We start from the raw sequence: 14210 nt of genomic DNA on the forward strand, positions 1-14210 counted from the left end.
TCAACCTCTTGTTCAACAATTTGAAGCAGAATGTTAAACCTAATTCCTTATGCCCACGTGAATTAATGAACGAATACATTAATTAAACATGCAAATAGATATCATCCAAACCCGTCTATAATTTTGCGAGGTTTTTTTTTCTATCAATAAAATTATTTTGGTAAATGTGCCAATTAGATTAAGCAAGTGGATAAATAAATAAAGTAGTGCGGTGCGAAATTAATTACGCGGGAGAATTAAGGAATTAATGAAATATCCGAACAATTAGACGAAATGACCGCATGAACAAAATAAGCGTGTGGAGTTTAACAACAAAAAACGCGAATAGATGCAGAAATAAGTGAACGAAACACACGTGAATGATTGCATATAAAGGGCGAAAAATATGAATGAAATAATAGTGTAAAAAAATTGTTCCTGGGTAGTAAGTGTTATTTCCTAATTGCTTATGCCTCAAAAGTACAGAAAATTGCTATTATTCACCACAAACTTTGCTTTTGACCAGGACAGTGAAAAAAATAAAATTTACCAATTTTCAATGAGAAAACGTGTGCATTTGTGTCATTCCTTCACATAAAGTCCTGATCACAAAAGCAAAGTTTGTGGGGAATAATAGCCATTTTCTATACTTTTTAGGCATAAGCAATTAAAATATAACAATTAATAATCCAGGGACAAAAATCGTGTTACAAAGTGTAATCACCACCACCACCCACCACCACGTCACCCTGAGTCACCCCCTCCCCCCCCATTGCCCTCTGCCGTTTGACTCCGCGTGACGTAAAGTTTAGCGCTAAAACGGTCCATGGACGTCTCTAAAACGCCAAAAAGCCTCCCTCTTGCCTTCTCGTGTTTATCGTTTATTACACTTAACATTTAGTCGAAAGTTCACGGATAAATAACACGAAACTGCCCGCGGCCGTGCGTTCTAGGCCAACTTTATCGTGAGCCCCGCGGCCGCGTTAGGCATCTTGTACGAGGCCCTCTGCTGCCTCCCACGTCAGCCCCCCGGGCTTGCCTGATTCTCCCGCCGCGCTTGGGGTCTCGGATCCCCGGGCCGAGCATGGAGCCGGCGGCCTGCAAAGGCCGACGTGGCGGTCGGGCGACCGCTGCTGTCGCTAAGGAAAATATCCCCGGCTGGGAGGATGACGGACGCGCTGATGTGGTAAATGCGTTTGTGTCATTGTCGTGTGAGCGATTGGTCGATTTCGCTGCTAGATGAATGGTTTCCTACGTTGTTTTGCCATACTTAACGCTGGTCAGTGCGTGTTGGTGGTAGCGAAAGGGTAGAGGAGGAGGTCACAATTTACCGGTTCAGATGTCAACTTGCCATCAGCACCACCGCTCCGCCCCTGCGTACTCGTGTTCTAATTTCTTAAATATCCAGTTCGTTTTAAAATGCCACGGGTCTTCATTATAGTTATTTAATAATAATTCACCGCGCTGGTCTGTGAGGGTAGGCGAAAATAAAATACATGAACCACTTGATACAGTAAATTTGGCTGTTACGGTCCCATCACCTGAAGACGGAGACTTGTGTTGCCTCCGAAACGTCGTGATTTCATTTAGTTATTTTCATTTATTATTATATTATTATTATTTTAACCTACGTGACGTTTCCGGAAAAAAACTAAGAGTATACATGAACCAGCTTTCGCCTCGTTCCTGCGATGTCTATGGGATGTTTATATTGCTGAGATAAGCTTTACTGATCTATTCTGTTGAGGACCTCTGTACGTTTTCATCTTAAGATAACCTTACCACTAACGCAGCATGTTTTTAGACAATGCATTCGTTTGTTATCGCTATACATCACTGAAACATCAAACATTGCATCGGTTATGATTGTCTCCATTAAATATCACCTATTACAAGTGCAGCATGTTTTACAGTCCTAATAGAGTTCACTTTTGGTAATGATTAGGGTATAAGACACATGGCACGAGAGTTGCATCTAATACTTGTGCAGGATTTTGTGAAGGAAGGATCAGCATTGAGGATCGAAGCGAATGGCCTTGCTGAGACCGGGCCTCCGCCCAGCTCTACACCAGACCTTGAATGCGACGATCAACCCAGCTCTGTACAATGTTTCACAACTTACCAGGTCGTGCGAATGAGAAGGAGTGAGTTGTGCAACCATCTGACTCGACTGTCACTTGACACCAGGTGTGTGCTGTTTATGTCATAATGATTTTCGCTTACCATTGTTTAATAACTACCATCACCTGCCCGCGTGTAATCCCACTCAAAGCGAATTGAAGAGTTCAGTGGAGTCATTGTTTTAATTTGCGAGCCATTTGCCTGAGATCATGATTATTTATACCGATGTCATCATACCTCAATTGCATCATTCCAAAAGTCTATATCAAATTTGGCAGATTTGTTTTCTTAAAATCCTGATGACGCATGGAATAGTGTTAAATTTTAGAGTTAAATCACTCAGTTTTCAAGAAACTATGAGTCTTTATTTAGGTAGTTTGCAAGCGTTGTTGGGGATTTTTTTTTTATATCCTGACTGCATACATTTTGGTTTAAAAGTTTATTTCCTATGTACATCCTTGATTCAGGATGTTTACCTCATTTGCTGTACTTTTTGTTTATCCCAAGTCTCCCTTGAAAAAAGCTCATTTTGGTTTCTGTGGGCTTTTAGCTGGTTATAAATACATGCATTTCTCTGCAGCGTAAAAGTTGGCTTCAAATGAAATCGCTAATGTGGCGTCTGTACTTTTGGCTTTGCTCCTGCGGTTCAATCCAGTGGGACCAAGGAAGTGCTACGGCAAAGGCTGAAGAGCTACTGTCAACTTGAGCACCGCAGGAAGAAGGGTTCCGAGGACCAGTCTGCATGCAGCAAGCGGCCTGCGATTGCCAGGGGCATACTACACGCGAGCGAATTGGAGCCGTGTGCCTTCAACTACATCTGTGTGGTCGACTTCGAGGCCACTTGCCAGGAGCACAATCCTCGGGACTTCCAGCATGAAATAATCGAGTTCCCTGTGGTTCTGCTTAATACCAGGACTCTGCAGATTGTACGTCCTTTTAATGATTGTTTTTGTATACATTTGCTCTTTTCACCCAGTTCATGTCTTGTCATGGTAGTCCTATGACTCATATCAGGTTAATGTGTCATTGCATTTGCCACAACTCTCCTACATTTATCTGTATTCTTAGCTGGCCTTATATAGGTTTCAGTAGAACAACCAATCCATTCTACACTTGTTGTCTGGTTATTCAGCAGTCTTATATTTCTCATAATTTGCCTTGCAGGATGGTGCTCATTAGTCATGCAGCTCAACTGATGTGTGGATACAAATTTAGTTTGATAGATTTCATGATCAGAAGTCGGCTTTGATGTTATCCAATTGTCATTCGTCTTATGTGGACGTAGTGACTTTCTGAAGAATCACAACTCCATTGCTAGGATTTTAATTTCATAGTTTCTGTTAACATCCAAGTCTCACATCTGTATAGGGACAATTATAAGACTAGTGTTCTTCTAATGTGTACCTTCGTGGATATTATGATGTCCATATGTTCCTAATCGTTTCCAAATTGGATAATACTAGAACTGCCCTCACACTTGAAGGATACATATCCGGAGAGAAGAGTGGGGGTGAGTCTTGACATCAGCATGTACCAACCCAGCTCAACACTGATGCAGGTGATGTCATCACGCAGATGTGCATGGTTACATCACTACCGTGTACATGCCTGCCCAAGCGCCAACCAGAAGTATAGTTATGATTCATAATCAACGTTTTTGGGTTAGATCGCGTTATTTATAAATGTGTCATAATCCTCCACCACCCGACACGGCCAATCATCAAAAAAGTGTCACGTTGACAAAAAGACAAACAGTTCACTACTTTAGCCCACCAGTGTGTTGAAGCGTGAAACCACAACATTTACATTTTTTGAGTACAGTACGGTACTCAAAAATAATATTAATATTGGTCGCGAAAGCCTACGTGTTGAACAGTATAGTTATGAGTATGATAAGATGGCTGTTGCCTTTGCGATGCTTCACTCCAGTGTTTCTAGAAATGTTCTGTAATTTGTAATGGCTTGTCCAAGGTAGGTATATAATTTCACTTGCATCGAATTGACCTCTGCAGATGTGAAGTCATTGATAATGAAATAGAGTTGCTCTCTCCACACAAAGGGGACACCATTTATATACTTTATAAACATTCGTCACCTGTCTATCACGTTTTTTTCATTCTTAGAGCTAGAATAAGAAAAAATAAATTGTTAAAATATATTTGTGTACAGTTATTAAATAACCAGGTTAAGATCAACTTGCTGCACTTGAAAACGGTTTCAAGTGTAGCAAGTGACTGAAATGTAGATTCACGCCCAGGATGTAGCAATGGTGGCTAATTGCCCCTGACCACAGAGCCAGCTAGCCACCTCAAGTCGCTGGTTATTTAGTCGGCAGTGTTTAGTAAAAGGTCGTGTGAGAAAGATTTCAATTATGGAAAATTATGCTTTCAGATGATGTTGTTAAGATCTGTTTTGTGCACTTTCTTAGGAGGATACATTTCAAGAGTACGTGAAGCCATTTCTGAATCCCACACTCTCAGAATTCTGCACTTCCCTTACGGGGATAACGCAGGTAAACTACAATCATCTAATTCAGTTATTTGCATCTGATGCATTTCTGTAATCATATTTCTTTTACGAAAATAAATCAGCATTGTATTATTTTACTACATTGTGAAATAAACATTCTGCACGCTTTGCAATTCTGTGGGTTTAAATAAATGTGAGGGTATCGTGTGTGTGTGTGTAACCTAGGAAACCGTGAACGCTGCTGACTATTTCCCTGAAGTAATCGACAGAGTTGTAAACTGGATGAGGCAGAAGGGTCTTGGAACAACCTACACTTACGCGATTCTTACCGATGGGTAAGGGCTGTTTGTGAGCTAAGCCAGACATACAGATGTTTACATTTATTTAAAAGACATACACAGCTCATGCGAAGTAATGTTTTACGTGCACAGAAAAAATGTGAGCCCGTTGTATTTTGTAAACCATAAATTATATTGTGGATTTGCTAATGATATCACTTCATGCATCATTGTGTTGTCAGGTCCTGGGATATGGCACGGTTTTTAAAAATCCAGTGCCAACTCAGCCAACTGCCATACCCACGCTTTGCAAAGAAGTGGATAAACGTTCGCAAAACCTTTAGCTACTTCTTTAAGGTGAGGGTCTAAATCATGTCTCACGTGCTTATATTTATACAACACAATTGCAACAGTCGTATCGGTTACTTAGTGGGTGGCACATGCACTAGGATTAAATTACGAGTCCTCTCGAGTTTTTCTGACCTTCACGTTTTAGCACGCCCAGGGGGAGTTTACTGTAGTTTTAAGCCAGAGGGTCAGGCGCCATGCATCAAAAGGATTTCAAACGACACTGACGCAAGATGCAGAAATAGACTTGGCCTTTGCAGGCTCCAGCCCGATCACTCAGAAATAATCTCTGTGGCCAAGTGCAGTGCTGCGTATCTCCACAGGAGTGATGATTTCAGCTCGTCAGCTGGCACTCGCTTCATCTCCAGCAGCTTAACCTTTATGTAGAGCATTTTCACGGCAGCTGTGATTTATTGAACACACAGGTTAATGGTGTGACCTGATTTTCTTTAGTTGACATCTCCATTGTGGATTTTGATTTGGTCTGTATTTGATGTAATTAATTTATTTTACAATTAGTTTTTTCACAGCATGGTAACGTGCTGCGTGAAGTTTTTATTATTATACAATAGTTGTGCTTTGTTAATTTAGAGCCCCCCCCCCCTCTACGCTTGTGCAGGTTGTGGGAGTTATGTGACCTGTGACAATACTTCACAGGCTGGTCAGTGCAGGTTGTTGTAGGCAGGGAGCATAGAAATACAATCCAATGTATTTTGCTGCACTGCCCTCTGCTGTCCGCAACATTTCCGCAGCCTCATTACAACCTCTTCTTGGTTCTTACGGTAAAGTCACATACGTGGTTCTTTCGGTAAAGTCACATACGTGACTTTACCGAAAGAACCAAGAAGATGAAACCCTGCTGTCACGAAAGCTTTAAATCATTACAACCTGTTTGTGCATGGCAGTCAAGTATCTTGGCTCAAAGCTGCTTGGCTTCTGAAACCTGATGGATCAGGCACAGTCCGAATTATTTGGTCATCAGTCCAAATGTTGACATGTGCTCCCTTTAAATGTATAACCTTACAATAGGTGCGTGTGTGTGTGTATTTTTCCATCATAGTGTATTGGAAAACAACTCGTAAGGGTGCACCAAAAGGTTATTAAGTATCGCGTTGTCATTCCAGAACCTGCCCGCTTTGGAATGCATATTTGCATTAGTGTAGTGTCTCACCGATGCCTTGTCTGCCATGCCAGACCTGCTGAAATAGGGCACGCCGCCGCATTGAAAGCTCCCTGACAGAGTGCATGTTTGGTCTCTGGAATAGCAGTGACCACCGCTCCAATTAGACGTGACATTAAGCAGGCACTAAATAATACATTTTACTCGCATGACATTTAAGGTTCATATTCTTGGTTCTTTCGGTAAAGTCACGTAGAAGGGAAATAATAAAAATAAAACATAATATTATGTTTTATATACAATATTCATTTCAATAAAACAATATGTTTTCATTTTATTATTTCCCTTCTATGTGACTTTACCGAAAGAACCAAGAATATGAATCCATGCAGTCACGAAAGCCTTAAATCGAAACATTTAAGGTTATTAAGTGGTAGCTGTATACGTTTCTCCATTTAAATTATTCCTGGTGGCGAAAGAATGTTTATTCAACAGTGATTCATAAAATAAAAAATTATCCGCAATCTACCGAGCGTTGTGAGACATCAGAAGGGTTAATCAGAAATGAAAGTTAACACCAACCCGCTTGAAAGTCACTGTGCCCCTGTTTATACAATATTCATTTCATGTTCACCATGCTACTATATTTAAAGTTCCTGCATGAAATGCAGTAACATTTCTACGACCTTAATTAATTTCATATCACTTTTGCAATACAGACATCAACATGGAACTTTTCCTGATAAAGGCTTTACCCTGAAATGCCCATTTCCCCATCAAGTTATTTCCAATAGAGAATTAATAAAAGTCTATTTTTAGCCTGTCAATAAACACTGCTTTGGTATCTAGATACTGTGTCTCTATGACCTTGGAAATAATTTCATCATTACCATGTGCTGGATGCTATAATTATCTCCATGTTATACACAAGTGCAACGAGAAGAGCCGCCTGTGTTTTATAGACAAGTGCATGCAGATGCTGGGTAATTCATGGAAGGATATGGTAAGCCGCTTTCCAATTTTGAGTAGAGAGTGGCCAAGAACACTTAGGTAAAACATTTAAAAGGAGGTTGTGATATGTGCACTGGATGGATGAGGGCAACTTACTCAACCAGGCATTGTAGTTACCACCCAAAGTTTGCCAAGCATACATATATATATAGTTCTATGCATATAGAACAGCTTTTTGAGTTTGTTGTCCTTCCCCCGCACCTCTGATGAGCACAGTTGGATACATACGGTATATAAGAAGGTCAACATACAACCATGTCGAAGGCTAACACTAGATGGTGTTGACTTTGCAAACCAATGTGATATATCGCAGAAGATAAAAATATGATGGCGAGTTATTGTAGCATCATATCCCGCCTTCACGATGGCTTGCAACGCTGCAATTCCTTGTTCATGACACTGCTGGCAGAAGGGCCTCCATGAGAACGAGCTCTAGCGATAGCTTTCTGAGGGTACGTGGTTTAGTCTTCTACACTGGCAAGATAGCTTAAAAGAGGTAAGAGTACCAGAACGCATACAAATGACCTTTAATTAAACTAAAGAATAAAAACACATTCTTCATCACTCCCATACGTCAGCTATGGTAAATACGGGGCATTGAGATACACCCCATTTTTACAGCATATTTGGAAAACACGCTTTGTGATTAGGCTAATGTTGATGGGTAATGCATGCCTACTTGCTGTCGTGAGAATTTTTTCCTGTACTTTTTAAAATATATTTGCTTGCTCAGTTATCACGGGAAAAAACGAAGCTCTCGCACATGCTGGAGTGCTTGGAGCTGCAGCCCGAGGGCCGAGCTCACAGCGGCCTGGATGACTCGCGGAACATCGCGCGGGTGGCGGGCAGCCTTCTCAGCCGGGGCTGCTGTCTGCGTCTCAACGAGAGCCTCTCACAGGGCCGCGTGACGGCCGTGCGCGCGGCGGAGGCCCTCGCCGCCACCCCCGTGCCCTACACGCCACAGCACAAGCACTCGCGCAACTCTCAGTCGCCCAGCCGTCTGAGAATCTAGCGGCGCCGTCATTCATTCCTTGTTGGGGAGAGGGAAAGTGAAACAGATGGTGCTAATGAATGTACGCTTTGACGCGAAAGTTCATGCGCTGAGTCATTGAACCATATGTCAAATGCGACTAGTTAATATAAATTGCATTGGTGTGGTGTGGTGTGCTGGACTTTGTGCTTTTTTCTTGTTCCATGTATGTATTGAAAATGTGTTTGTTTTGTATAATAGTAACATGCTATTTTTTAAGTTAAACTGCCATAATTTGATATATTTTGTAAATGTGGACTGTAAACATGTAAAATTGGGGTAAACAGTTGAACTCTGTGAATTGTACATTACAAACATGGTGAGTTGTTGCTGCATCGTAAAAACGATGCACCAGTTGTACAAATAACTGGTAAGCCACATTCAAATCAATGCTGAGCACTGAAATAACCAATTAATTAAAATTTGGAGATGTTTTTATACATTCTGTACCAACATTTTATTGGCACATAATTTGACTACTAGCAATAAATGAATCGTGACTAATAATATTTTAAACTGACAAAACAAATTATGAAAGTCATTTATAAAATTTAGCAAAAGCATCGGACCAAAATATTGGTATTCCTTTTCAATAAAATCAATTCGCAAGATGATCATTGTCATGCTCGTGCGTACACCGTCAACTCGGGCAAACGTTTTCTATTGGGCTTTATAAACACTGGGTGTTTCTGAATGCCGATAACCAGTGGCGGCTCCTGCAAAATCTCTCAGGGGGGGCAAATGTCTGGATGATTGATAAGGATAAGGTCCACCCATGCAAAGGATAAATTAACAGCTTAAGCATGTAAAGGCAACTTCACTTTAATATTCATGAAAAATAAAGTGACTCTTACAATACATCTTGTTTGTTTCTATACTCACTATTAATACAATCCACTCATGTTTCTTTTATTAAAGATTCCACTAGGTGGCGACAAATAATTTTGTTGGATGAAACGTGCTTACGTATGATGACGTAAGCACGTTAGTGCGAGCCCTCCCGGAAGCCATAGAGAATGCATTGCAGCGCCCCCCGTTCGAAAAAAAACATCTTTGAGTGTAAGTCTATGGGACCACTCGGGGCGATTCTCAGCCGGAGGGAAATCGCCCAAAAAGAGGCGGTACTCCACAGAACGTAGCATGACTCTGATTGGACTATATCCAGAGGCACAGTGACGGCTAGCGTGACTCTGTGGTTGAATGACATTGGTGGTGCGTCGCCCAATCGCCCTAATGAAGAAACCGCCCCTGCCGATAACAGTAATTGCGCTAAGTGTGAACACATTGTTGGATGATACTGCTTTGGCAGTGGTGCACATGCACACAAAATTACTTGTCAATAACAGCTCGATAAGAAAAAATACACGGCACGTTTCAAGATATGGCCCTTCGTAGTGCATTGATGGTCTATGAGGATGGACCATTGCCAGAAACGTTGCCTATTGTATATTTTCCCTTGTAAGGCAGTGTTATTGTCGAATGCAAAGTGAAAGGTCTGCGTGCATTTGTAACGGGACTCATTTGACGTGCGCACACGCAAATTAGACTTGACTGCACGTTGTTTTTGGCACGTGAAGGCATGTTGTGCGAGGGCAGACTCGGGAGTGTGTTAACGGTGCACTTCGGGCGGCGCTGGCATTTTAACACGGTGCACGACTGCCCGCTGCAGGAGACGGGTCGTAAAAATTAATGTTTCGAGCGGCCGTGGTGGGGGGGGGGGGGGTCAGCGACATTGTTATGCCAGAATTCTGAAGAGCCTCGTTTTTATTCTTGTCCGCTTGCATTCCACATGCTGGGGGCACCTGCGCCTGCTTGGAATTTTAAGGCGACGCCAAGAAGATTATGGCCAGTTCACGAGTGCCGCTCGTGGTGGTTGAGACTCGGTGGAGATGATGCCCCGACATCTCTGCCAAAATTGTGTTCATTCCATCGCGTTCGGTAGTACGGAGCGCTCGTTATCGGCCCTGGTTAGAGAGTTCAAGTTCATGTATTAGGTATAGCCCTGTGAGCCATTCGGCTCTTGAATCGGGTGCAACCGCAACAAAAAAAAACACGAACAAGAAAACATCTTAAAGTGACTGAGTGCAAACAGAAAATCCAAGAAAAGACAGCAAAATATTGCAGAAAAAGCACCGTACACCAACACTGCAAAAATCCCAGTGGGATGCAAGTCAAACAACAACAACCACAAGACAACTTAGATTAAGGCCATCAGTCTAACTCTGTACTACAACAAACAAACATGGCCAAACCAAAAAACTTTTCGAATATCACCAAAATAAAGCCACCTCACTGTTGTTGACACCGGGGTCACACAGTGAATTCAAGCTGCCGCTGCGCGTACAAATGCAAAGTATGCGTGCGATTGTCTGTATTCTTAAAGGAGATTGTGATGGTTCTGACACGTTTGCAGCACATTTTGCCAAGGTAGAGGTAGTACCCAGGGATTGGCAATTTGGATAAAGAACCAAAGCAGATGGTTAGAGACTCTGAGTGGACCTTGGAGGCTGGGTTTCAATTCTGTAACAGTGATTTTATCTAGCAGAAGGAAATACGTTATGGCATCGGTTGCATTGGCTGTGATATTTTTACCTTGTATATTTCAGCTGAATAGTCAAGCAGCTGAGTCGATTTCTTCCTGTTTCAAAGTTGACTCCTACAACTATCAATGAGTGATACTGCCTTGGCAATTATGCACATAAAACAAAACTATATACCATTCAATAATACTGCCTTAAAAGGAAAAAAACAGTATATTATTTGAGATTTTGGGCACATCTATTCAGAGACCCGGTCATTATTGCAGGGAAATCAATATGCAAAATCACTGGTGTTTAACTTGATCATGAAAATCACCATCGGCACCATTCACTCCTTTTAATTGTCATCCTCTAATCGTGTATGACAATGCTCGTCCAGGCTTGCACCAAATCGAATACACCGTTCTCGTGCACCTGTAGGGTATCGTCTGGGCCGTAGAGAGGTGGGTTTGGTGGAGGAGCAGATATGGGGGCAGATTGCATTGGGCTTCAGATCCGAATGGAACACAGAAAAGGCCGCGGGGGGAGGAGGGGTCTTGGAGAGGACCTCGGGGTGTCTCCGAGTCACCTTTGTTTTTGCAGACCGCGCCAGAATTAAATCTTGTCAACAAAACAATCCCAAAGCAATTGAGACGCGTCAAAGCATTTGGTTGAATCGAGTGTGAAACTCATTTTGTCCTGGATTTCGATTGGGAGAACATTTAAGGGGGAGCTGCCCGCGGCATTGGACGGCCGAGCGCCAGTGAAATCGCGTGTCCACCGAATGAAAAGGAGTGTCAAGAATTTGTGTGACGAATGTCACCGCATCCCGCACCACTTTCAGATGCACTTCTGTGGCCGTCTGGAACGCTCTCTCCCTTCCAATATTAGGAATTCGCTGGAGCTATGCACTTTTAAATCATCTAGATTGAAAACTCGTTCCTTTAGAACTGCCTTTTGTGTTAAGTTTGTCCTTCTCCTTTGCACCTATTGTAGAGTGGTTGCTTACGTATGGTGCGAAAGAAGTTCAACATATAGATACGAGGGGGCCTCGTGGCATTTTCCCCCAGGCCTCCAAAAATATTTCGACCGCTTTGGGTTTCTTAATAGCATTCTCCCTCTGCTGGCGATGAATGCTGTGCTCAGTAAATCGGCTTTTGATTTGTAACATCATAGCATGAACAAAAACAAGTGTGACACGGGGAGTGCCACACGGTGGCGTGCGTGAGAACAAATATGATGGGATGGAAGGGGCGCGCTGCAGTGCGTCGTGCGAAAGCACTATAAACCTCAGCCACCCGAGTTAGATTCCCATCGGTGGCGGGTCTTGTATCCCCCTCCCCGCATCCCCCTCCACAAACTCTCCCCATTCACTGACCAGCATGGTGAAGTATGGTAAGATAACTCCCATGACAGAAATAGTGTGGAGAGAGAGGCCTTTATCCAGCAGTGCATTTACAAAGAGCTGTCCTTTTTAAATCCTTTATATTAAGTTCACTTGCTTGCTTGCGCGCTTACGACCGTGCAAATCTTTCTGTCGTTTTTTTACCCACTTCCCGTGGTCCAATCGAGCTGACATTTTGCACACAGACTCGTTGTGCGTGACAATTAATTTTCGTGAAAAAAAATTTCGAAAATTTTACCCTTTTTAGGAAAAATAAATTATATGTAATTACCAATTGCTTAATGGTGGCAAGCAATCATCTGACCCATAGGTGGCAGCCATCTCAAGCCAGCGGACGAGAGGACTCTAGCCGCCACGCATATAAAGGATTTATAGTGAAAAACTTTGTTTTTACGGGTTAATTTTTTTATCACTGTAAATAGTAAGGCATTTTGGCATTTTTAAGGCGCTCTGCGAAGGCAGTAGGTTTTTTAAATAATTGCCAAAAGCAGTCAGTTAATGTATCACCTTCAAGTGAGGTTTATAATTAAGATTGGCTTTCTGCACATCTGAAATTGCAGTCACCTGTTAAAGGCGCAGACTGCAGTGACAGCATGTGGATAGTGCCTTTGATGCAACCATATTCCAGCCGTGAATCCCACACCTGTGAACCTACGGGTGGAATAAAACATGTGGTTAGCTGCATTGCCCGTGGTGCACAAGCACAAATACCAAAACAACTACAAATTCGTCAACAACACTGGCCTTGAAAGGACAAATATAGGAGTGACGTTTAGGGTAATGGCCCTTCTTCATGTGCTTTGAAAAAGGGCCATTACCCAAAACGTCACCTATTTCCATTTTAAGCAGAATAATTGACAAATGTGTTTTTTTGCTACGTGTAGAATACGTGCAAAAACAAGTGAATGCGTGCTTTGCCTGTTAATACATGGAGTGGTTGTGCCGAGCTGGGTGCATGTTCTTTATTTTCACGTGAAACCAAATAGTCTGCCAAGCACCTTTGCTTGCCAGCTGGTACCACTGCCTTTGCAAATGTCATCGACTCATTCTTGCCCTGTCCTTCCAAATGATACAATTGGGGTCCTGGGATGGAATGCACATTATACATTTACATGATTAATTTGGATGATTAGATGTGGTTAAACAGGCAAACTTTCAACTCGGATGGGCGTCTGCGGCCGTCTGGAATGTTCTTCCTTCCGATATTAGGAAGCCACTAGAGCTAAGCAATTAACAATTAAGATTGAAAACTCTTTTCTTGAGAACTGATTATTGTGTGTTTAGTTGTCCTTCCCCCGCACCTCCGATAAGCACGGTTAGTTACGTACGGTGCGATAGTAGTTCAACATACATCTCGCCTTATTTTATCCTCGTATTTTTTTTCACACGTTCATATGATTATAGGAATATAGGGTATGATATTGTAGGATTTTTTTTTATGAATGGGCATATATTGTACGCTCGTGGTAGTGCCTGCTCCCAGCCAGCCTAGCAGCGTTCCGGCACATTGCTGATGTAATTAACCTAACAAACACAAACAAATGGTGCATGCGTTAGAGGCGTTTCGGATGAATTTACGCATTCGTGACTTCCTTTCACATTACTACGGTGCTAAGACACTGACGCAAGCCTCGAGAGATTAAAGCACACAAACTGAGGAATGTACGCAATTTGCATCTGGGGGTGTCAAGAGGGAGAGGCTCGTCATTAATCTCGAGCTTGACCTACGCCTGGTCCCGTGCCTCAACTCTAATAAAAACTGAACTGCTGACCTAAAAAAAAATAAACACAAAGACAAAGATCCCCCGTATAGCCTTGGGGCAAGTGCTGTTCACAAGTACCTATGAAGGCCGGCATGGCACACGAGGGGGTAAGTGGCCAGCACTACGCACGGCTGCCTTTATCTCCCGAGTGGTGATGTTTACACATT

General features: G+C 42.4%; 1 protein-coding gene across 2 annotated transcripts; it reads left to right on the forward strand.

The window, feature by feature from the left end:
- The first annotated feature begins 746 nt into the window (after positions 1 to 746).
- ERI1 (exoribonuclease 1) lies at positions 747 to 9214 on the forward strand. 2 transcript variants are annotated; one of them, XM_061553151.1, is made up of 7 exons: positions 747 to 1165; positions 2105 to 2166; positions 2756 to 3026; positions 4529 to 4612; positions 4795 to 4904; positions 5090 to 5204; positions 8060 to 9214. In XM_061553151.1, the coding sequence occupies exons 1-7, from the start codon at positions 1064 to 1066 to the stop codon at positions 8336 to 8338; spliced, it is 1023 nt and encodes a 340-aa protein (XP_061409135.1). In that variant the 5' UTR covers positions 747 to 1063; the 3' UTR covers positions 8339 to 9214. The 2 variants fall into 2 exon arrangements, with proteins under 2 accessions (XP_061409135.1, XP_061409134.1); XM_061553150.1 differs by having other exon boundaries at positions 748 to 1165; positions 1970 to 2166.
- Positions 9215 to 14210: the final 4996 nt, after the last annotated feature.

The sequence above is a fragment of the Lethenteron reissneri genome, chromosome 17 (genome assembly GCF_015708825.2).
Source record: "Lethenteron reissneri isolate LAM-NWPU_2019-01 chromosome 17, ASM1570882v1, whole genome shotgun sequence".
NCBI classification, from domain to species: domain Eukaryota; kingdom Metazoa; phylum Chordata; class Hyperoartia; order Petromyzontiformes; family Petromyzontidae; genus Lethenteron; species Lethenteron reissneri.